Genomic DNA, 26,636 nt, shown 5'->3' with positions numbered 1-26,636 from the left:
GCCGGCAGCTAGAGCAACATCATTGATATATACAGAGAAAAGAGTCAGCCCGAGAATTGAACCCTGTGGCACCCCCATAGAGACTGCCAGAGGACCGGACAGCATGCCCTCCGATTTGACACACTGAACTCTGCAAAGTAGTTGGTGAACCAGGCAAGGCAGTCATCAGAAAAACCGAGGCTACTGAGTCTGCCGAAAATAATATGGTGATTGACAGAGTCGAAAGCCTTGGCAAGGTCGATGAAGACTGCTGCACAGTACTGTCTTTTATCGATAGCGGTTATGATATCGTTTAGTACCTTGAGCGTGGCTGATGTGATATTATGTCCATATAGTCCAAAGTACCATAATGCCTAAATAGAAAAAGGATAAGTTCATCATACTGTCGTGTCTTTACTATCATTACATTGAAGACTTGTAGTTTTTATCAAAGATTCTCTGTAATTAGTATTACACGATCAACTGATTAATCATGTAACTGTAATTAACTAGTAAGTCGGGGCACCAAGGAAAAATATTCAGATTACAATGTTATCATTTCCTAAAATAACTTTTCAGATATTTTATCTGATCAATTAGTCTTCGAATTAATGAATTATTTACTTTACCTCACGTTAGTCTCATTCCAAACGTCGTAAATTGTTGGTTATCTGCACGAACCCAGTCTTCACTATGAGTCATCCATACATCAATTGTCTTAAATCATTTATTTATTACTAACTAAGTAATTCACAGAAATGCATAAACAAACAAACAAACAAGGTAAATGTGGTTACAAGAAATAATAGGGGAATGTGCCCTAGTGGGCTAAACCGGCATGGCGGCTTGTTAGACAAAAGGGGAAGTGGGGGTCGACTAAGAAGTCACTGCAGAGTGATAATTCTAACAATTGAAATGCTAAACCTTTGCACATGAAAGCTCACTCATTCGGGACCAATTACAATCAAAATATATATTTACGCTCAGTGTGTCGTCTTGACCGCTGGTTTCTTTTGTAGAATTGTCCGTCTCTCTCCCTATCTCTCTTGGGTTGTGGTTAGAGTGGTTTCTTCAGAGTGACATTAATTTGTTTCGTTATAGAATGGATGTTTCGGCGGTTGTCGTTCTTCGCGTTCAATGATACCGAATTCCTAGCTGCAGACTAGTAATTAATATCAAAGACTTGTTCTTATTTTGTCGGTATCAATATGGTTAAAAGATTCAGCAATGGTCTACAACCTTGGTCCCCTCCTAATGGAGAAAAACATGGTCTGGTGATAATTTCTCAAAGTTGGGTTCTATTTGGAATTGCAGAAAAGGGCTGTCCCAGGACACCTGATCCTAACTGGGCTCAGGGGCGGTCCTCTGATTTAGTTAACACCAATTCCCTTTTTGAGTTTTCCTTCATTAAACAGTCCAAAATCACATTGTAAAATTGTGTAAACAGTATCATACTCACTCATTCATCTTGTACAACAATTAGATGTAAACCTCATATCTGAGGCCATTATATAAACAGCGTTATGGTAATGTGGCCACACCGTCTCCCATGAGCTTCCCCAATTTGTAACAAACGGACCAGTTCGTAGCTGGATTCTTCACCGATCTTCTATACTTTCTCCGGAACATGAAATTTGTTCAGACCTCAAGTTCTGTGAGGTGGAAGAAATTCCCCTGTTCTCTATGAAAATTGACTCTATACTGTGTGTCCATGAGGAGATCCTCAGGAATTTACGACGTCTCTCTGACCACAGCAGCCTAGTTGAAGGAGGAAAGGGGGTGGCAGGGAGAGGGGGATGGAGCTCGCCACACCCAAAGAGGGCAACGTCATGACAATACACATACAGTATTATCATAAGTCCAACCTTATTTTAAGTTCACATATTCCTCGGTTCCATACGACATGAATATAAAAAAAATATATACAAACACATATATATATATATATATATGTATAAAATATTTCATGCAATAAAGAAAATGTAAAAAGTGTTTTTGTCAAAAACAAATGAATCCATATTTGTACTGTGTAATGCGATGCAAATATGTGTCGGGGACTACTTCAACAGGAGGTAGCTATCACTCACAGCCACGTTGTAATCTTCAAGTCCTTGAACATTTGGTTGTTTGCTTATAATTTATCCACCACTAGACGAGCATTCTGCTTCTCTGATCGGAGCCTTTTGAAAGTGGGATACAGGGCACGCCGCGTGTCCACTATTTCATGAGGAAATTATTCATTAACAGAGAATGGGGTGTTCTTCAATTCCCAACCCTGTTGTAAAAAGGCCATTTTAATTTTGAGTGAGTTAGCATAGCTATGATCAGAAGGGGCCTTCCCTCCCCTCTGTCACCGAAACGGTGAGCTCTTTGAAAATCAATTGTTTCCACCTGTTTGTCCGTCATCTTGAGATTACATTTCATGAACAACTTGACTTTTTCCTCTGTTGATTGATAGTTTTCATCCTCCTTTATTCCCAATATAACAATATTATTTTTCATACTTCTGCACTTTAGAGCAAGTCATTCGGCTTTCATCGTTTTATTATCATACCGTAGCCTCTCTGTAGTAATGTCTTTATAGGAGTCCACGGTAGTATTCAATATCTTATTTTCCGCTCATATTTCTTCCATCATTTTATTAGTGTAATCCATTCCTGTTTTTAAGGCCTCAACCTCCCTCAGTAACCCAGGCAATAGATCCAGTTTTTTAACTGCGTGCTCATACTTGTAAGCAATACTCTGTCTTTTGGATACATAGTTATAAAAACGTCCCCCTCCAAGGTTAAATTAGGAATTTTAGACTTTCCTCCTGTTTCTCTCGCAGAACTCGAGGAAAGGTCTTCTCTTGTTCGCTTCGATGTATCCGTTTCTTTTTCGGGCATATCAAAATGCTGATCAATACATAGTTACAGATTCTCTATGTTATCCAGAATGTTTGTTTTGTAGTTATCAGCTAATCCTCAATTTTTGTGATTAATTCATGGGACAAGCTGTGCCTTTCATGCTGCCACCTGCCAAGTCATCAAAAATCCAGAGGGCATTTTTTACTGTAGCATGTTAGCAATTAACAAACTACGTGTGTCTTAGCCACAAGGAACGTTCTGCTCAAGCCTTTGTAGTGTACCATTTAGCAATGCTAGTGGAAACGTATTGTATCAGTTAGCCGTGCATTGGAAAAACATGGGGAAAGAGCGGTGAACAATCCCTTCAATCCCACAATCATAGTAGGCCTGGCTGTTGATTCCTTTGTTCCATTAAACATTTGGCAGGCTGGTTTATTGATGATGAGACATTCAAAGGCCTTGGATATGACCCTGTTACCTTTGTTAGAGATGATTTGTGAATTATATTTTCTGTGTGACAAGTAGATGACTTGGGTTCTCGTCCCTCTTCATTATAATTGTTTGACTCAGTTATCTCTACCGTCACTTTCCATTAATGTAGTTCAGAGTTACTAGAGGAGACAAGATAATTGCAATTGCGTGGCTTATGTGGTTATTGCTATCCTAACAGCCTGAATCACACATTTACATTTTACATTTAATCATCTCCATAGAGCTTCGGTGGGGGTAGCTACAGCACCTCAGACCTGAATGTACGTGGATGGTATGGTAATACTTTTATCAGCAGTTTGACGCTGGGGAAAATAGTGTTTTTTAAAAGCGTATAAAAGCGTATCTCTACAGTTAGGCCACGTGTATTTTACATGTTTATATAGATAAAAGCATGTGACTATAGAAAAGAGTTCTACAAAAAAGTGGTACAAAACACTACAAAAGAAAAGTATCTATCAGATGGGACTAAGAACAAGACAAGATAGAATATTTAGTGCATAATACCCTACATTTCTATTAAAGACAGAACCAAACTTGGCTTATACCTACATGCATATACAGTGCTCAGAAAATATTCACACCTCTTGACTTTTTCCACATTGTGTTGTGTTACAGCCTGAATTTAAAATGTATTTAATTTAGATGTTCTTGTCACTGGCCTACACACAATGCCCCATAATGTCAAAGTAGAATTATGTTTGTAGAAAGGCCAGGGTGGTTTTGCAATGCTTCGCAAAGAAGGGCACCTATGGCTAGTAAAAAAAAGCAAGACATTGAATATCCCTTTGAGTATGGTGAAGTTAATAATTACACTTTGGATGGTGTATCAATACACCCAGTCATGACAATAATACATGCGTTCTTCCTAATTCAGTTCCCGAGAGGAAGAAAATGTCTCAGTGATTTAATCATGGTGACGTTATAAAAAAATATATAATAATTGTTGTAATTTTATCCCCTTTTTCTCTCCAATTTTGTGATATCCAATTGCGATCTAGTTTCAAAGGCTGGACCTAATATAGTATATAAGAGGTCATACAAGATGTTTTGTAGTGATTCTTGTGTTAATGATGTAAAGAATATTTGTTGGTGTGTATTGAGGATCAATCAGATGCTGCACTTGACACATTTATGAAATTGAACTGATTTGGCAAATGTAATGCAAATTAAGGAATCTTGTGACTAAACTGAATAAAAAGAAGAAGAAACTATACTATGAAACAAAGATGAATTATATAAAGATTGATACTAAAAAGCTTTGGAGCACCTTAAATGAACTCTTCGTCAAAAAGGCAAACTCAGCTCCATCATTCATTGAATCAGAGGGCGCATTCGTCACAAAACCCACAGATATTTCCAACTACTTTAATGAATTTTTCATGGGCAAGATTAGCAAATTTAAGCATGACATGCCAGCAACAAATGCCAACACTACACATCCAAGTATAACTGACCAAATTATGAGAGACAAGCATTGTATTTTGAATTCCATAAAGTGAGTGTGGAAGGGGTGAAAAAAATGATTGTTGTCTATCAACAATGACAAGCCACCGGGGTCTGACAACTTGGATGGAAAATTACTAAGGATAATAGAAGACGATATTGGCATTATCAATCATAGTCTGCTGCTGGAAAAACGTATATATTATGGATTTACACCCCCTGCTATATTGTGGATAAAGAGTTACCTATCTAACAGATCACAGAGGGTGTTCTTTAATGGAAGCCTTTCCAACATAATCCAGGAATTCAGGAAATCAGGAATTCCCCAGAGCAGATGTCTAGGTCCCTTACTTTTTCAATCTTTACTAACGACATGCCACCGGCTTTGAGTAAAGCCAGTATATCTATGTATGTGGATGACTCAACACTATACACGTCAGCTACTACACCAACTGAAATGACTGCAACACTTAACAAAGAGCTTGCAGTCCGTTTCAGAATGGGTAGCAAGAAATAAGTTAGTCCCAAATATTTCAAAACCAAAAGCATTGTGTTTGGGACAAATCATTCACTAAACCCCAACTAAATCTTGTAATGAATAATGTGGAGCAAGTTGAGGTGACTAAACTGCCTGGAGTAACCCTGGATTGTAAACTGCCATGGTCAAAACATATTGATACAACAGTAGCTTAGATGGGGTGAAGTCTGTCTTAATAACAACACTTTCAACAAGGCAGGTCCCACAGGCCCTAGTCAGGTGCCACAAATAGGTACTTAGGAAAATTACAATTGGCTCAGAACCGGGCAGCACGGCTGGCCATTAAATGTACACAGGGAGCTAACATTAATTATATGCATGTCAATCTCTCATGGCTCAAAGTGGAGGAGAGATTGACTTCATCACTACTTGTTTTTGTAAGAAGCTGAATCAATGGAGTCAACATCCCTCCCAGTCAGATGATTTCTTGGAAGGGCAGGGGGCCAGAAACTAATTTGGAAGCCTGCCTACCTGACCAGACTGAGTAAAATCAACTGAGCTGAAGGTCTTTAAAAAAATTTTTTAATTATTTTACCAGGTAAGTTGACTGAGAATACATTCTCATGTACAGCAACAACCTGGGGAATAGTTACAGGGGATGAATGAGCCAATTGTAAGCTGGGAATGATTAGGTGACTGTATGAAGGCAGATTGGAAATTTAGCCAGGACACTGGGGTTAACACCCCAACTCTTACGATAAGTGCCATGGGATCTTTAGTGACCAGAGAGAGTCAGGACACCCTTTTAACATCCCATCCGAAAGACGGCACCCTACACAGGGCAATGTCCTCAATCACTGCTCTGTGGAAATGGGTTATGTTTTTAAACCAGAGGAAAGGGGGCCTCCTACTGGACCTCCAACACCACTTCCAGCAGCATTTGGTCTCCCATCCAGAGACCAACCAGGACCAACCCAGCTTAGCTTTAGAAGCAAGCCAGCAGTGGGATGCAGGGTGGTATGCTGCTGGCAAAGCAGTCGAAGCAGTTACCGCTAGTGATTCGTGGGTTGACTCTATGGGGCGGGCAGGTTTAGGGTCATGAAATATTGTGTGGATGAAGGGCAGGTGAGTTGAAAAAACATATACATTTATAATTATTGTTCAATTCAAGAGGTTTAGGTTTTTCTTTCATTCTTTTTAGGCTATCTGGCATTAATGCATAGGGCTCTAAAATGTAGGGCCCAACTGTACGCACACCAAATAGCCTACACACCAATCGCCAAATGCTTTTGGGAACGGGCAGAAAAAGTAAATGTAGAGCCACTGAGGCAAAAAGGACAATGTCTGAGTTTAATTTAATAAGAGAAAAGCTGCAAAGTTGAAAATAATGAGAAGGGAGGGTCAGAAAAATAATGTTTGGGAAAGATTTAGTGAAGTGGTCAAAGAAGATGATAGCAGTGTTTACAAGACGGGGACATCAAACAGGCCTATGGCACGTCAAGGGAACTGTAGCCTACTGTTCAGATGGGTTAAATGGAAACTGACATCTGGACACTGACTTTAGGTCTACAACCTCTCGCATAGCCTTAATATTAACTCCTGCAGAACTAAGCATTTCTTGCAGTAGAAGTGCTATCTTTATCAGCTTCATAAAAGCTGATATTCAACCACATAAAATGCATCGAAGCCGAATTGAAATATTATCAGAAACATGTTGGGTCATTTTGCACAGAAAGAAAGTTATTGCATCTTTGCTCTGTGAAAGAAGCAGAGATGACCAAGATAAGTTTATTCGGGTGATAAAGGTTTTATTTAGACTTCTAAGGCAACGCAGAATGACAGCAGAGAAGCTGTATGTATGTATGTAATTATAAACAGTTGACTAACAAATTGAGAACTTGGGATTATAAGGTTCTATCCACACACAAAAATTATCCTTGGTTTGAAATGGGCACCCCTACATTTTATCCCCCGAAACACAATCCTCTAGCAGCTAGCTCATGCCCTCCTGCACACTTCCCACATTTTGGAATCTCACTCCTACAAAGTGCTGCGACATGAACATAAACATTGCAACACTGCAGTGGATTGGGCACAAAAGTTATAAGAGGATAACTCATACATCCTAACATGACCTTGTCCACCCTTTAAGCTATCCCATAAATCACTCCTTTCAATGTTGCCCTGTTCCAAAGAGCAAAGCAAGAAACAGATTTGACCCCAAGTTGCGTGACACGGAGTGCCCGCTCCCTCTGGTCAGCAGAAAACAAACAAATATCACAAGTCCTCTACAGGTTACCTTCACTGATTTCAACTGCACCCAACTCCTTTCCCACCCAACCTGAAACCACAAATGGAACTGCCAAAAGGCAAGGATCCATTTTCTTAAAAAATATCGCTCCTACTACCAGATTCTTAATCAGATTCTTTATCATGTTCATTGGTGCCAGGGTCGGGTCCGGAGCTCTTCATCGCACCTTCCACCTCACTTAACTCGCCCTCATTCACTTCCATTTCACCTCCAGAATTCGGTCTGGCACACGGCACACTTTGTTTGCACTCTTCTTCGACACACCATCTGAATTTTTATCACCATCTTCCTCAAATTCAAATCCAACCTCTGCTTTCCTCATTCTCTTCGACTTTTTTCCCAATTCCAATCCTCCTCAGAAATCCACCTTTCTGTGTACCTGTCCCAATATTCTTCTTCTCCCGACTTTGTGTCATCCCGATGTAACACCATGCATTATCATCCTGCTCACCTCGGTCATGCATTGTTTATGTTATTCCTATTGACTGATGCATTATGGTTAGTGGTATTTAACAAGAACTATCTTCATTGTCAGCCTCCTCACTGTTAAAATTTACCTTTGTTTAACTAGGTAAGTCAGTTAAATAAGAATAATTTCTTATTTACAATGACAGCCTACCCCAACCAACCCGGCGATGCTGGGCTAATTATGCCCCATCAGACTCACGATCACAGCCAGATGTGATTCAGCCTGGATTTGAACCATGGACTGTGGTGACACCTCTTGCACTGAGATGCAGTGCCTTAGACCGCTGTGCTACTCAGGAGCCCTTTCTCACAGGGATGGACACTTTTCTGGTGTGACCAGTAGCATATGGCTGGACCATGCTAGTTGGACATTTGAATTGTCAAATTACACCTGAATGAATAAAAGTTTGAAATGTCCATGTCAGGGTCGAAAAAATGCTTTGAAAACTGACTTTGAAATGTTTACAACTTTAAAGACACATGTGGGGACACCGTTTGTGTACTTCTATTCATCTTCATGTTAAATTGTTGGAGGTATGTTGAAAAAATATGTCAAAGTTTTAAGAAACCAAACATCTTAAGTGTCTTTCTTCTGCAAACTTTCTTCTCATCATTATGCACAAATGTGTTTTCAGTCATGTCTCACGTCAAAGCACTATGATACCGTATCTGCAATATTATTTCATTTTGGTTTGGTTAATTAAATTGAGTCATAGCCTAAACTAATTAATGCTGGTCTGATGACAACAGGACACTGACAACAGAACAATTCATGCGTCGGTCTAAACATTGTCTAGAGAAATACCATGTAACGAAGCAGGATAGACAGACAGACAGAAAGACATAAAGCTTGTCTTTAAGTGTCAATTAAAAACTTTATTTAAACAGGGATATCTTATGAAATCCTCTTTTACAAGGGAGCCCTGCACACAATCATACAAATTCACAATATTTACATTTCCAAAGCAATAAAACATACAATATTTACAAGTAATTCAACAACAGTAACTTATAAAACAGAATAATGGAAAACAAACCCATTCCTCAGTAAAAAGTTTATCAACCAGCTGTCTGAACTGCTGCACCAAAGACCGAAGGGATCTCTGGAGTTAGCCATCTCTGAGACCAGATCTGGTAGCTCGTATGTCTGTATGTTTACAATAAAGTATGTTTTTGCTAGAGGGCTTTAACCATCTGTATAGCCGCTTTGTGCTACTTAGACATACACTACATGGGCAAAAGTATGTGGACACCTGCTCGTCTAATGTCTCATTCCAAAATCATGGACATTATTATGGAGTTGATCCACCCTTTGCTGCTAAAATAACTTCCACTCTTCTGGGAAGGCTTTCCACTAGATGTTGGAACCTTGCTGTGGGGACTTGCTTCCATTCAGCCACAAGAGCATTAGTGTGGTCGGGAACTGATGTTGGGCAATTGGGCCTGGTTAGCAGTCGGCATTCCAATTCATCCCAAAAGTGTTTGATGGGGTTGAGGTCAGGGCTCCGACCTCGACAAACCCTTTTCTGTATGGACCTCATTTTGTGCACATGGGCATTGTCATGCTGAAACAGGAAAGAGCCTTCCCCACACTGTTGCCACAAAATTGTCTAGAATGTCATTGTAATGCTGTAATGTTAAGATTTCCCTTCACTGGAACTAAGGGGCCTAGCCCTAACCATGAAAAACAGCCCAGAACATTATTCCTCCTCCACCAAACTTTACAGTTGGACCTATGCTTTGGGGCAGGTAACGTTTTCCTGGCATCTGGTAAACCCAGATTTGTCCGTTGGACTGCCAGATGGTGAAGCGTAACTGATCAATCCAGAGAACGTGTTTCCACTGCTCTAGAGTCCATTGGTGGTGAGCTTTACACCACTCCAGCCGGCGCTTGTCATTGAGCATTGATCTTAGGATTGTGTTCGGCTGCTCGACCATGGAAACCCATTTCATAAAACAGACAAACTGTTCTTATGCTGACGTTGCTTCCAGAGGCAGTTTGGAACTCGGTAGTGAGTGTTGCAACCGAGGACAGATTATTTTTACGCGCTTCAGCACTTGGCAGTCTCGTTCTGTGAGTTTGTGTGGCCTACCACTTCGCGGCTGAGTCGTTGTTGCTCCTAGATGTTTCCACTTCACATTAATAGCACTTACAGTTGACCGGGGCAGCTCTAGCAGGGCAGAAATTTGACGAACTGACTTGTTGGATAGGTGGCATCCTATGACGGAGCCATATTGAAAGTCGCTGAACCCTTCAGTAAGGCAATTCTACTGCCAATGTTTGTCTATAGAGATTGCGAGGCTGTGCACGTGATTTTATAGACCTGTCAGCAACAGGTGTGGCTGAAATGGCCCGAATCCACTCATTTGAAGAAGTGGCCACATACTTTTGTATATATAGTTTAAGTCCAACTAATTTAGAGTGTCACAGAAATGTGTTTTTTCCTTTAGTCACATCAACAACGCTCAGTATCCACGACTAGCTTTGTTAAAGGATATTATTTAGTTTGGAGGTGAGGTGAGAATGTTTGTAATGGTTGAATGCGCTGGAGTTTTGACGTAACATGCACAATGTAAATCTCATGATTGATTGAGTTATTTTTTCATTAGACAGGCACTGATATCATTTACAATGTGCGTAGCTTTGGTTAGCCTCAGGCGTCACTGGTGTACAGTATCTACTATGGCTTGAGTAGCCTCACACATCACTGGTGTACAGTATCTACTATGGCTTGAGTAGCCTCAGACAACATTATACCATGATGTCCTTTTACCTGCAGACCTGCTGTTACAAATGTATTCCCCTGGCTGACAAAACAGAGCCTATACCATGACATGATTAAACAGTCTGTGATTTATGTTTGACTAATGTAATCTCTTGTCAAGTAATATCTAACATAAATTCTGAATTATGGATGATTTATCACTTGGCGCCGCAGAAAACATCCTCCAGCACCCAAACATGACAAATTACCCTTATCTGATGAGCCGGAGTAAACTTACGCTAGATGCTTTTGCTGTTGCCGCAGTGATGTTATTAAAAGGCAATATTTAAATCACACAGTATTTTTCCAGGCCTGAGGCAGAGAAAGAAAGACAAGTCTTGTTGGTCATATGGCTCCTGTCTCATGTTGTGAGACATTGATTAATAAAATACACGACAGAGCTGCATGAATGTGTATGAATGCTAGCCTCTGAAACGATTAGAGACCGGCCCAATTGACGAGGCAAATCCCTAAATGGCAGCAGACTGTTTGATCATGACATCTTTTCCACATATGATTTTTCCACAGAGACCGGTGAGAGGCATTGAGATGTACTTATTATCAAACATGAAATTAAATGGAGAAAAGCTGGTCACAGTTAGCAGTCTAGGTCAGACAGAAGACAGATTACAGTCAAAATGATGTTTATGCTTAAAAACTAACCTTGCACTCAGTCTTAAATGAAAAAACATAACAACATAAACCAAGGTTATGTAATAGTCCCATTTCCCTATTTTTTAAATACAAAAATACATTAAAGACAACCCACACGCATGCAAGTACAGGCACATAGTCTGAATATCCTGCATCCCAGGGATTACGTAAAATCGCGTACATCCTATAAGAGATAATTCCACAATGAATTGAAAATACATCACACAATATCCAGACCCACCCACTGGGGAGCAAGGCACCCAATAATTATGTATTTTTACCTAAACATGCAAACACCATCAGATAGAATGCATAGCAAGCAGTGCACTGGAATGACATTCAGATGAACTGGAATGACAATTCACTCTCATGGGATGGGTGGCCAAAAATAACTAAATGAAAGCCAAATCCCCAGCGAGCCACATATATGACCGCATTGAGGCAAATGTCCCTGTGCTCCTACGGTTATATGGACCATACTGCTGCCTACTGCATTTGTTCATTTCGCAAACAAGACAGTTCATAATCCAGTGCCTTTATCACAGTCAACATATCTTTATTTTATCTTTAATTAGCCTCATGTCAATATGTGCTCAATAGCATGTGATTAGCTATGAAACTGCAAATGTTCCTCTCTGCCCTTATAGCAAAATGTGTAGAATTGCAGGAAGTTAGCAGTTCCCACCAACAAATGTTGGGCTCCGCTACTGGCTCAGAGAGTCTGGAATCATGTATTGATTTAATTTATAAAGGGTGGCAGGTAGCATAGCCGTTAAGAGCTTTGGGCCAGTAACCAAAAGATTGCTGGTTCGAATCCCCGAGGCGACTAGGTGAAGAGTCTGTCTGTGACCTTGAGCAAGACACTTAACGCTAATTGCTCTGGATAAGAGTGTCTGCTAACTGACTAGGATGTTTAATGTAAATATATAGTTCCTGACTCACTGTACCTTATTTAGTCAATGTCATTTAACCTGGTTAAGTGCTCCCATGCACTCCTCCGTTTTCCCATTTGCACTCCCTCATTTGACTTACAGCACAGTAGTAATGTGTAAATGATGCCAAGCACTGTAGATGAGAGACACAGATGAATGTCATTGTTGATATCAAAGAAATCTATATTCAATGTAGTATTAGTTCTTATTTTTTGGGGGGGGAATATGCCACGTAACAGGAGATACTTTTTAACCTAACTTGGAAAGTCAGTGATATGTAATGCTTTTCAACCAGCTCAGATACTGTAATGTCTTATCTTACATATCTTATTAATTTGTGTGAAATCAAGCAACCTCTATCAACGGGAGGTATAGTACACTGGTAATCTCTATAATGAAATAGGCAGGACACGGGATCGGTAGAAAGTTTGTTCAATTAAGAACAATGACCTTTTGCCAAAGTATAATTTAAGGATTAAAGTTATAAAAATTCAAAACAAGTATCTACCATGATTTGCATTGAAATAAACATTGTTTGAACGTCAGGATGTAAAGGATTGAACTCTTAGAATGTCGGATTAGTTCTCATATGAAGGCTATATTCATGCAAATGCACAAGACTTATTTCTCTTATACAGTGCCTTCGGAAAGTATTCATACCCCTTGACTTATTCCACATTTGTGACTCGTTTCAGGTAACTAGGCATATTTCGCACTTCACTACTTCACAGGAGAGGCATTTCATCATAATTTAAAAACAATCCAAATGCATTTTCTGGCAGGAATGCCTTCTGGAACAAACTTGTGTGCCATCTGTAAATACGAATAAAACAATACAATTACGAGCCTAATTGGTTTAGCCACAAAAAAAGACAGTAACCTTCCCGCTAGCCATGATTGGCTGGGATAATGGATGTGCTGGACATGCCCGAGAGATGAGTTCTGATTGGTCTGCCATGTAGCAAGCTTCTGTCTGTTGCACAAGCTGCTCAGTATGTGTAGGTAATCCTTTCTAACGTGGCTTTTTTTTAAAGATATCTCGAACTGGAACAAATAAGTTTTAAAAAATTGTAACCTTTTTTAACTAGGCAAGTCAGTTAAGAAAAAAATATTATTTACAATGACACCTTAGGAACAGTGGGTTAACTGCCTTGTTCAGGGGCAGAACGACACATTTATACCTTGTCAGCTCAGGGATTCGATCTTGCAACCTTTCAATTACTGGCCCAATGCTCTAACCACTAGGCTACCTGCCGCCCCTCAGTGGAAAAAGTGGAATGCCCGGTAGAAGCAGAGTTCGATAGCTAAGGATATGGAGAAAATTATCTTGTTTGATTGCAAATATCATACGGATGGAGTCAAAAAGAGAACACCTGTCTCCAATGTACATCTTCAGAATAAGGGCAACCATAGCATCCGTGACAGGGAGGGAGAGGCGTTAATCCATGTATACAGGTAAGAGGGTCTAGCTAGCTACATTTTCAGATATTATATATTTCTCATTTTGTCAAAGTTGTTTTCATTGCAAGTTAAAGCATACTGTTAGCTAGCTAGCTAACATTACATGTATGATCTATGTAATAATACTATTCATATCTCAGAAATCGATTTTGCAATTCTAGTTATAGCCTAATGTTAACTAGCTAGCTAACATTGAACCTAGTTGGATAAATTGAGTTACCTGCGGATTCGGTATGAGTTGGGATTATGGTTCATTGTTTAGCTAGCTAGCTACATGTCTAAACAAACGACTCCACTATGCAAGTAATCATTTCACTGTATCGTTTACACTTTCTGTATCCTGTGCATTTGACAAATAAACGTTATTTGATATAGTGTGTGTTTACCAGAGACGGTAATGCTAATGCTCATGACTGAATGGAAACAAGTCCCTGCAGCAATTTTCCAACTTCTATTGGAAATACTTTTTAGCAGCAAAAGGGGGACCAACTCTATATTAATGCCATGATTTTGGAATGAGATGTTTGACGAGCAGGTGTCCACATACTTTTGGTAATGTAGTTTAGGCTCAATGTTAGCTAGCTAGCTAACTATAACTAGCAATGCAAATAGATTTCTGAGATAAGAATAATATTACTACACAGATCATACACGTAACATTAGCTAGCCAGCAAGCCAGCTAATGTTGTCTAGCTAGCTAACAGTACTCTTTAACTTGCAATGAAATTACTTTCGGACAAAAGTAGAAACATATAATATCTGAAAATGTAGCTAGACTCTTACCTATGTACATGGATGAACGCTTCTCCTCTTTCTTTCATGGATGCCATGTTTGCCCTTAGTTTGAAGATGTAATCCGGACACAGGTGTTTTAAACAACAGCTTTCTGTGGTGTCTTTTCGACTTCTTCCGCATTTGCAAGCATACTCTGCTTCCACCGGGCATTGCACTGATTTCAAAACTCGGTCAACATCTTCCGTGACAACAACACTGTTGATTGCCATTTCTTTCCCATCACTGTCTGGTTCAATTAAAAAGTGTTGAACTAAAACAGGGATTTCCTCATCGTCTGATTCATTTTCATTTTCAGAGAGAGTCAGCATGGGACGATCGTCCTCCAGAAAGTAGTTCATCACAACTTTTCCCCGCTGGTCTTCATCGATAGCGCCTGTTAAATTCAGGGCAGCAATGTTGAGCAATGTAGCAACATTTTTGCAGTTCTCCATATCTTAAAGAACTCCACGGTAGCAAGGATTATCTACACATAGCAGACCAATCCAAACTAGTCTCTTGACATGTCCATCCCATCCATTATTTCAGACAATCATGGCTATTGGGAAAGTTCCTGCCTTTTTCCGTGGCTAAACCAGGTAGGCTCCTAATTTAACATTTTATTTGCATTTACAGATGGCATACAAGTGTGCTATTAGGGCACATGAAAGTTCACATGTTCCAGAAGGCATTTTGCCCCAAAAAACTAATTTTGATTTAAAAAAATGTAGAACTGAGTTCAAATGCGTCTCCTGTAAAGTAATGACGTGGGACATATGCCTAGCTTCCTGAAACGTTCACATTTTTACTCCTGAACTTATTTAGGCTTGTTATAACAAAGGTGTTGAATATTTATTGATTCAAGACATTTCAACTTTGTTAAAATCCCGAAAAACATTATTCCACTTTGACATTATGGGGTTTTGTGTGTATGTATGCCAGTGACACAAAACCTCAATTGAATAACAAAATGTAGAAAAAGTCAAGGTGTGTGAATACTTTGAGGGCACTGTACAGTACATTATATAACAGAAGTTAATTTGCCTTATTTAAAATAGTAGGCCTACTTTATACATACATTGATATCTAATAATGTGCTTTGTTGTCTGCACCATGCACAGTATATAGTGTACTTCATTCCACACTGTTTGAACTAAGAGATTAAAAAGGTCCGCCACAAGGTTATGTGGGTAATTGTTTCCTGTAATGATTGTATAATACACCCTCCGAACTGCACGATTGCAGCACAACAGAAGACCACACCATTCTCTCCTAGAGCCTAGTCTCATTCTCCAGACAGGCACCCAGAAATGCTTTTAAACTCCAATATGACAGCGTTTATTCTTTATTACACACTCTCCCAGAGGCTCCCAGCTCATTTAACATTATTACAATTTGACAATATTTCTCCCGCTGCCGTGCAACAGATCCCTTGGCAAAGTCACTAGGTTTTGATTGTGCTCGGGCATCAGATGGGAGCGGCAATGGCAGAGGCAGAAGTATGCTGGGTACGTTGGGTCCTCGGAGTGCCACATGCTGGCAAGACGGCTGAGTCAGGGGAGCTGCTCTGCCTGCCTGCCTCTGAGCATGATGTGATGAAGGAGAGCAGTGTGGTTATGGGGGCTCATGGCCCTTCCTCTCAGTTCCTCTCCGCTTGCGGGAGTGACTGGCCTGACTGGCACCTCACTGAAATCAAATCAATTATGGCCCAGACTTCTCTGTAGCTGGATATAGACAAACAGACGGGGCCATTTAGGGGATTCAAGAGGCTGGACAGGGCATCACATGAGGTCAGCCTAGGGTCAACATGACAAATAATTCAAATATAAACTTGTTAAGGTAAAAGATATGAGTGCCTTTATTCTTGGGAGGTAAGAGTGAAGATACAAGTGAAGACAAAGGCTAAGATATTTATCAGAGAAACTTTAGGTAGGCTACTTACTACAAAAACAAAGTATGTTAAAGAAAACTAGCTACTGTTTAGCTTTCTCAAAAAATGGCGACCCGCTGTCTGTCATTAAGCTCGCAAAATTAGTAAAAATGAAAGGCTGTGTAAGGACTATTTTACCAAGAAGGAGAGTGATGGAGTGCTGCATCAGATGACCTGGCCTCCTCTCTTTAAGAGTCTCAAATATAAAATATATTTTGATTGGTTGGTTACTACATGATTCCATATGTGTTGTTTCATAGTTTTGATGTCTTCACTATTATTCTACAATGTAGAAAATAGTAAAAATTAAGAAAAACTCTTGAATGAGTAGGTGTTCTAAAACTTTTGACTGGTAGTGTAAGTATTTAGACTCTTTGCCATGAGACTCAAAATTGAGCTCCGGTGTTTCCATTGATCATCCTTGAGATGTTACTACAGCTTGATTGATCTGTGGTAAATTCAATTGATTGGACATGATTTGTAAAGGCACATACCCGTCTATATATAGGCCCCACAGTTGACAGTGCAAGTCAGAGCAAGAAAACAAGCCATGAGGTCAAAGGAATTGTCCGTAGAGCTCTGAGACAGGATTGTGTCGAGGCACAGATCTGGGGAAGGGTACCGAAACATTTCTGCAGCATTGAAGGTCCGCATGAACACAGTGGTCTCCATCATTCTTAAATGGAAAAGATTTGGAACCACCAAGACTCTTCCTAGAGCTGGCTGCCCGGCCAAAGTAATGCAATCGGGGGAGAAGGGCCTTGGTCAGGGAGGTGACCAAGAACACGAGGGTCACTCTGACACAGCTCTAGAGTTTCTCTGTGGAGATGGGAAAACCTTCCAGAAGGACAACCATCTCTGCAGCACGGCGGAAGCGGAAGCCACTCCTCAATAAAAGGCACATGACAGCCTGCTTGGAGTTTGCCAAAAGGCACTTAAAGACTCTCAAACCGTAAGAAACAAGATTCTCTGGTCTGATGAAACCAAGATTGAACTCTTTGGCCTGAATGCCAAGCGTCACGTCTGGAGGAAACCTGGCACCGTCCCTATGGTGAAGCATGGTGGTGGCAGCATCATGCTGTGGGGATGTTTTTCAGTGGCAGGGACTGGGAAACTAGTCAGGATCAAGGCAAAGTTGAACAGAGCAAAATACAGAGATCCTTGATGAAAACCTGCTCCAGAGCACTCAGGACATCAGACTGGACCTCAATCCAACAGGACAACGACCCTAAGCACACAGTCAAGAAAACGCAGGAGTGGCTTCGGGACATGTCTGGCCTAGCCAACTCTCAACGGAAACGTTGCTCATGAAATCGACCGAAGTTAAATCCAAACAGATTTGATAAATAGGCCTGACTGTGAAAAGCCAGTGGGAGGCCGGAAGGATAATCTGAAAACAAAACAAATATTTATTTAATGGCTGCCAATTACAGTCAGCTCAAAGTATTGGGACAGTGACTCCTTTTTTGTTTTGGCTCTGTATAGCAACAATTTAGTGACCCCTTTTTTGTTGTTTTGGCTCTGTATAACAGCCATTTGGATTTGAAATGATACAATGACGATGAGGTTAAAGTGCAGACTGTTAGCTTTATTTGAGAGTAGTTTCATTGATATCGCATGGACCATTTAGAAATTACATAAAGTATTGGGCCTACCCACAAAACACGGGTGGGAAAAAGCTGCCTAAGTATTATTCTCAATCAGAGACAACGATAGACAGCTGCCTCTGATTGAGAACCACACCCAGCCAAACACAAAGAAATAGAAAACATAGAACTAAAGAAACTAGAATGCCCACCCTAGTCACACCCGGGCCTAACCAAAATAGAGAATAAAACCCTCTCTATGGCCAGGGCGTGACACTTATTCCTAGCACATAATGATTACATCAAGCTTATAACTCTACAAACTTGTTGGATGCATTTGCTGCTTGTTTTGGTTGTGTTTCAGATTACTTTGTGCCCAATAGAAATTAATGTTACATCATGTATTGTGTCATTTTGGAGTCACTTTTATTCTAAATAATAATAGAATATGTTTCTAAAACTTCTTCATTAATGTGGATGCTCCCATGATTACAGATACTGTAACCTTGAATGAATTGTGAGCAATGATGAGTAAGAAAGCTACAGACTCACAAATATCATACCCCCCCCCCAAAAAAAAATCTAAAAAGAACCTTCCTTGTTATTGTAATGGTGAGAGGTTAGTATGTCTTAGGGGTATGATATTTGTGCTTGTATTTCACAGCCGGTTTGGGTTTGCACCTCGCACCCTTTTTTCTGTCTCACTTCTTCTCGCCATCAGTCATCTTCCTCGCCCGGTCTTCCGACATGAATTCCATCTCTGTGTGGGACTTCAGGAAACTCAGTATCGATCCGCTGCCATGCCACACGTCTGCTAGCTCCGAAGCCCTCGCTCGGCTACCGTTTGGTTCAATCACTGTTGAACTAGATTGGCTCATTTACTTTTTAAAACAAGATTGAAGCTTACAAATATGTGTAGGGTGTGTGACAAACGATAGCCTGTGGTGTTCCCATCAATCTGCTCGTTGAGCCTATTTATTTTCGGGAAAGTGATTTACAAAAGTAAACCTTCAATAGTGAAGGTAAAAGCAATATGCTGGCTACTGTTGATAGTCTAAAAAAAAAGCTACAAAGAGACCCTGTAGCCATGTCAATATCTCTTTTCTCAAAATGACATGTTTTCTATAGAAATCCACAAAGAGAAGGAGGCTTTCAGGGTATTGCGGAACCATCAGTTAACCATATATATTTTTTATTTTTATGCAAGCAAGCGGGGCGCGTCCCAAAAAGAGACTGAGCGTTGCTGCGTGTGTGAAAACACAATAATAGGCTACATGTAACACCACAGATCTCTACCACCCTGTTTTTCCTTTGTTTGATTTCAGACACCACACTCTCACAGAGCAGCAACAACCCCTGCTTAGTTTTACATCAAAAGGCTCTGTTTGCTCCTGGGCCTTTAATTTTTCAGCAGCAGGTGACAATGCTGCTATGTTAACACCCTTCTCCCCCAGACTGGCCAACTCAGCTGAGCTACTGTGTGTGATTCACAAGAGGGATCCTCTTGTGGAAAAAACAGCCATTATAAAATAACAGACACATCTGGTCCCAAGATGCCCACTTTCACAGCTCTCAACATTGGAAAGTGTTTTAGACTTCATAAGAAAGAGAGGAATTAACCCTGTTGGGTATCTTTCTGTATTCTCCATGCAGTTTTCTCTAATTTGACCAAACTAATGTATCTTTCTCTCTCTGTGTTTGTCATCCACAGGGTGATGAAGTTCTGACTGTGATAAAAACCAAGGCGCAGTGGCCAGCATGGCAGCCCCTGAATGTGTGAGTGCACTGTGATGTACAAGAGTACCCTCACTCTTCACAGGTTTTAAAATGTTAATTGTCTGTTTTAAAACGGTGAAATTACTTGTAGAGAATATCATTTGATAATCTAGGTGAATTGAGAATTTAGATGAAAACAGAATTTCTCAGAATTGTTTAAAACTTCATCAGAAAACAGGCTAAGGAGGAGATAATCACCCAGCATTAATTCAATAGCTACCTGCCTGGCCTGCGGGTGTTTTCTTTAAATTCATTAATGATTGTGTACATTTTTCATGAGGTATTTTGTTTGCAAAAGGAAGACTCCTGTTTTGATGAGAGATGTGTTTCCTCTGGGTGTTTCTGTGATTAGTGTTATTGACTCCCTCCAGTTCCAATATATTAAGACGTTTACATTTACCTATTTTAACATCAGCCAACCAATTAAGCCGGGCAATTTTCTCTCTTTAGAAGAGCCTGTTTGGAGAAGTCATATACATTTGTTTTATGTAAAGGGGGATCAGAACAACATAGATGTCTCAAAGGGAAGGAGATTGTTTAAAGAGATTGATGTGCATGTGGAATAAGTTCTCTAAATAGGGCACAGCGAAGTGTAGGTTGTTGTTTCCATACTTGTTTAATCATCTCACAGGAACTGCAGTTGTATCTAATTCAGTTGTATCTAATTGAGCAGTACTACACTCCCACATCGTGTTATGTTACAGAATTGTACAGAGTTTTGTTGTTTATCTCCCATTTAACATGACATGGAGAAATATGATATAAGTATCTCTTCACACGTCAGTAACTATTCAGATGTTACTGGATGTTATTCTCCTCTTAGAATTTGTGTTGTGGCAATTAACACAGAGTCCCAAAAAGCACCCTATTCCCTATATAGTGCACTACTTTTCACCAGGGCCTATAGGGCTCTGGTTAAAAGTAGTCCACTATATAGGGAATAGGGGGCCATTTGGGACAGAAACTGTCTATTTGCCTCCACACACATTCACCAGCCTTAACATTTCCAACGTAACATCTATTTCATTAACACTTTTTTTAATGTGTTCTAGTGATACATTATTCTCTCTAAGTTCTGAATAGAAACAAGTAAATATTTATTAATATGTTGAGCTGTTATGAACGAAATTGTCCCGACAGATTTCCTCCTCTTCCTCTGAAGAGAAGGTGTAGCAAGGATCGGATCAATATGCAGCGTTGTAGGTGTCCATGTTATTTAATAAGAAAACTCAACATGAACACAAATACAAAATAACAACGTGAACTGGCAACGAAACAGTCCCGTGTGGCACAGACACAGGAAACAATCACCCACAAAATACCCAAAGAACATGGCTGCCTAAATATGGTTCCCAATCAGAGACAACGATAAACACCTGCCTCTAGTTGAGAACCAATCTAGGCAACCATAGACTTACAAAAACACTTAGACTAGAAAACAACCCATAAACATACAAAACCCCTAGACCAGCTAAAACACACATAAATCCCCCATGTCACAGCCTGACCTAACCAAAATAATAAAGAAAACAAAGATAACTAAGGCCAGGGCGTGACAGAAATGTGTTATATGTTTTTGTTTGGACAGTATGTAGCTCATTTCAACTCTTAAAGCAGATAACTGGTGTGGTATGTGATGCATTAAAATGAAAAGCAAGCTGGCTTCACCAGTCTTTAACATTATGTCATTGTGTGTTGATCAATCAGATCAATCGGCACATTGAAAAGAATACGATGCATGTCTGTATCTGTTTGTCTATTCAGGCGGGCAGCTCCCTCGGCTGAGTTCTCAGTGGACCGTACGCGTCACCTCATGTCCTTTCTGAGCATGCTGGGGCCCAGCCCTGACTGGAACGTGGGGCTGTCTGCAGAGGACCTCTGCACCAAGGAGTGTGGCTGGGTCCAGAGGCTGGACCAAGACCTCATCCCTTGGGACGCAGGCACCGACAACGGGGTCACCTACGAGGTGAGGCCCTGGGGGCCCCAGACATGGGGGTCGATATGTAGTAAATGGCTCTGGTTTCAGTTATCTAGTAAAAATACTTCTGCCATTCTAACTTTCGTAACCAGGCCTCTGTATTTTGCCATGAATCTGGAACGAAAGCTGTTGATCTACTTTCATTAATAGTGCAGGAGCGTTGCTTTTTTATTTTTTGTTTATGACTTATGAATATACAAATCATCCAACCTCGGCTGAAAAACGCATAAACAGATTCAGAGAAAAACACACTGCAAACATAAAACAGCACATCCACTGTGTTGTCGTTTTATTGAGGCGGACATATTTACCCAAGTGGCTGCCTCACTGACTAGTTTTGTGTCGCTACACTGTAAATATGTACCCAACAAATCCTGCGCTGGAATTTATAGTAAATTTTCTGCTGGCTTGTAAAGATACTGGGAAAAGAAAAGGAGAGACACTGCCATCTATAGGCCAGAAAAGCCACTGAAGATACAGTATATCCTGACTTCAATGCATACCCACACACACAGCATAATCATTCACACTCTGTAAATAGCCTTTATACTTTCTATGCAAAGAAAGCGGACAAATCATGCATTCACATACCCCAGATGTGATTTGGTTATTTAGTTTTTGGCTCCATATGTTGGCTGCAGCACCAATTAATATATCAGCCAAAAGTGAACTAAAACTAGATTCCCTGGAGTTAAAGTAGAAAGGGACTCAATAGCTTTTGTAGTTTTCTCTTCAACTGAAGTTACTGTTCTGGAATGGCAGCATGAAAGGTGATTCACAAAGCACCGTGCAGGAAACAATGTCATAAATCACTCATAAAAGGAATATTACACAGCCGATCAATTATGCATATTAAGATCAAACACAGAAGCCCCTAACAGATGGCAGCTGAACATGACGAGGTGCTCGCTCTCAGCCCCGTGCCGATACTGTTTCACTAGCTCCCTTCCCTGTGCCCATGCTACACATTACATTACATTTGAGTCATTTAGCAGACACTCTTATCCAGAGCGACTTATAGTTAGTGCATTCAACTTCATCCTAAAAACACCAACATACAGTATTTCAACCCCTAAAAGCAACAACAGGGGTCATTTTTGGATGTGATGGAAAAACACACTTTCAGTCAAACAGTAACCCTTTTTGATTTGATTAACCTTTTGTAACACAAGTCAATTCTTTAAATTCCCCATATTCAAAATACACCGTTTTATAAATGTTTCGAAATTATATTTTGATACATCTCACCCATAGCCACTTGTTATGAACATTTGTCTGTTATTCAAAGTGTTGTGTTTCTGTGATACTCAGAGGCTGATCATTTGACGATTGAGCTAGTCTGACATACCGGTATGACCTAAAATGGCCACAGATAAGGCCGATTTAGGTGATATGGGTGCCGGTGACATCAGACATTTAGCTCGACTTGGTGTAGACATTGACTAGATCCTAAATATGTATTTACATTTTTTTGATATTTTTGAGTTATCGGGGCTGCCACGCCCCCCCCCAGAGGCCAAATCTGGGGTGGATCCACATCTATATATTTTCTGGGTACATAATGTACATCTACCTCTGTACCAAATGTTGGGCTTTTATTGCAAAGTTTACTATTGATTCCGCATTTACATCTTAGGTGTGCTCAACTAGTATACAAAAGAGATATTTCAGGCATTTTAAGACTGAGATGTGTTACACTTCTTATGGTATAGGGGACGGTTGTGTCCCACTTGGGGAAAAAAACAGGGAAAATGCAGCGAGGCAAATTCAAATAATGATATAAAAATCTAACTTTCATTAAATCACACATGTAAGATACTCAATTAAAGCTACACTCGTTGTGAATCCAGCCAACATATCAGATTTTTAAAAGCTTTTCGGCGAAAGCATAAGAAGCTATTATCTGATAGCACAATGTCAACAAAGAGAGTAGCATATTTCAACCCTGCAGGCGCTACACAAAACTCTGAAATACATTTTTAAAAAAGTTTTACCTTTGACGAGCTTCTTTTGTTGGCACTCCAATATGTCCCATAAACATGACAATTGGTCCTTTTGTTCGATTAATTCCGTCCATATATATCTAAATGTCCATTTATTTGACGCGTTTGATCCAGAAAAAACAGCTGCCAAAAAACGCAACGTCACTACAAAACATTTCAAAAGTTGCCTATAAACTTTGCCAAAATATTTCAAACTACTTTTCTAATACAACTTTAGGTATTTTAAAACGTTAATAATCTATCAAATTGTAGACGGGCTATCTGTGTTCAATACACGAAGTAAACAAACCATTCTCCTGCTTACGTCTTGCGCAACTCTCAATAGTGTAACGTTGTTCCAGGATGTGCTTCTACTTCGTTGCACAAATTAATAACCTCAACCAAATTCCAATGACTGGTGACATCCAGTGGAAGCGGTAGGAACTGAAAACCGGTTCCTAAAAAATATTCCTTGGCAAAGACAACTCAGAGAACAGTCAGAGGCAAAAAAAATAATCTGAACAGTTAGTCCTTGGGGTTTTGCCTGCTACATAAGTTCTCTTATACTCACAGACATGATTCAAACAGTTTTAGAAACTTCAGAGTGTTTTCTATCCACATCTACTAATAATAGGCATATCTTATATTCCTGGCATGAGTAGCAGGAAGTTGAAATTGAGCACGCTATTTATCCAAAAGTGAAAATGCTGCCCCCTATACCTTAAGAGGTTTTAAAAGTCCAATAAAGCCGTTTTTTAATCTCAATATCAAATCATTTCTGGGTAACAATGAAGTACCTTAAAATGGTAAAAAATAAACAAAAATTGCTTCTTAGGGAAAGTGTTACGCCCTGGCCATAGATAGGCTTTTATTCTATATTTTGGTTAGGCCAGGGTGCGACTAGGGTGGGCATTCTATGTTCATTTTCTATGTTTTGGATTTCTGTGTTTGGCCGGGTGTGGTTCTCAATCAGAGGCAGCTGTCTATCGTTGTAGTGAGAACCATACTTAGGTAGCCTTTTCCCACCTGTGTGGTGTGGGTAGTTCATTTCTGTTCAGTGTGTCCTCACCTTCTTCCACCAACGGCTGTTACAAAAAGGCAATTTCTCAAGCAAGAATTTGACTGTCTGGGAGTGGTCCAAGTGGGGAGTGGAAAACTGAAAATGTGCTGTTATTTGCAGAGAGGTTTGAAACTCTCTTTCTTATTGTTCTTAACTAATTTACTGCTAGGTGATGTCACCATGGAAGACCAAAACTCCATCAAACCAAAACAGGCAGAACTTTCAGGCAGTCTTTTCAAACAGCTCTTACACTAAAAGGGCGTGATCACAGTTTTCAACATTTTGCATTGTTATTAGTATGTGTGTATGTATATATATATATATTAAAAATAAAGAGAAGACCTTGAATGGGTAGATGTCCAAACGTTTGACTGGTACTGTCTGTGTGTGTATATAACTGAGTTTAAATGTATTTGGCTATGGTGTATGTAAACTTCCGACTTCAACTGTATCTATATATATATATCGCTGCAGCTGTACATAGTCTATTGGTAAATAGCCCACCCTTTTCACCTACCTCATCCCCATACTGTTTTTATTTATTTACTTTTCTGCTCTTCTGCACACCAATATCTCTACCTGTACATGACCATCTGATCTTTTATCACTCCAGTGTTAATCTGCAAAATTGTAATTATTTGCCTACCTCCTCATGCCTTTTGCACACATTGTATATAGACCCCCCCTTTGTTTTCTACTGTGTTATTGACTTGTTAATTGTTTACTCCATGTGTAACTCTTTGTTGTATGCTCACACTGCTATGCTTTATCTTGGCCAGGTCGCAGTTGCAAATGAGAACTTGTTCTCAACTAGCCTACCTGGTTAAATAAAGGTGAAATAAATAAATATATATATTACACACACACTTGAAGTCGGAAGTTTACATACACCCTAACCAAATACATTTAAACTCAGTTTCTCACAATTCCCCACTTTTAATCCTAGTAAAAATTCCCTGTCTTAGGTCAATTAGGATCATCACTTTATTTTAAGAATTTGAAATATCAGAATAATAGTAGAGAGAATGATTTATTTCAGCTTTTATGTCTTTCATCACATTCCCAGTGGGTCAGAAGTTTACATGCACTCAATTAGTATTTGGTAGCATTGCCTTTAAATTGTTTAACTTGGGTCAAATGTGTCGGGTAGCCTTCCACAAGCTTCCCACAATAAAAGGGGTGAATTGTGGCCCATTCCTCCTGACAGAACTGGTGTAACTGAGTCAAGTTTGTAGGCCTCCTTTCTCGCACACTCTTTTTCAGTTCTGCCCACTAATTTTCCAAAGGATTGAGGTCAGGGCTTTGTGATGGACACTCCAATACCTTGACTTTGTTGTCCATCAAATCAAATCAAATTTATTTGTCACATACACATGGTTAGCAGATGTTAATGCGAGTGTAGCGAAATGCTTGTGCTTCTAGTTCCGACAATGCAGTAATAACGAACAAGTAATCTAACTAACAATTCCAAAAACTACTGTCTTATACACAGTGTAAGGGGATAAAGAATATGTACATAAGGATATATGAATGAGTGATGGTACAGAGCAGCATAGGCAAGATACAGTAGATGATATCGCGTACAGTATATACATATGAGATGAGTATGTAAACCAAGTGGCATAGTTAAAGTGGCTAGTGATACATGTATTACATAAGGATGCAGTCGATGATATAGAGTACAGTATCTACGTATGCATATGAGATGAATAATGTAGGGTAAG

General features: G+C 39.8%; 1 protein-coding gene across 2 annotated transcripts in view; it reads left to right on the top strand.

Annotated features, from left to right (window-relative positions):
* LOC109889591 (spondin-1-like) overlaps positions 1–26,636 on the top strand; it is a 134,456-nt gene that overhangs the window by 91,799 nt on the left and 16,021 nt on the right. For both annotated transcript variants that reach the window (XM_020481138.2, XM_020481139.2), the window contains exons 8-9: positions 19,828–19,892; positions 21,657–21,858. In XM_020481138.2, coding sequence (XP_020336727.1) covers positions 19,828–19,892; positions 21,657–21,858 — 267 coding nt within the window. The remainder of the gene's footprint in view (positions 1–19,827; positions 19,893–21,656; positions 21,859–26,636) is intronic.

Source organism: Oncorhynchus kisutch, linkage group LG4 (assembly GCF_002021735.2).
Source record: "Oncorhynchus kisutch isolate 150728-3 linkage group LG4, Okis_V2, whole genome shotgun sequence".
In the NCBI taxonomy this organism is placed as follows: domain Eukaryota; kingdom Metazoa; phylum Chordata; class Actinopteri; order Salmoniformes; family Salmonidae; genus Oncorhynchus; species Oncorhynchus kisutch.
The sequence above is the reverse complement of the archived record's forward strand: the minus strand, read 5'-3'. Positions and strand labels throughout refer to the sequence as shown.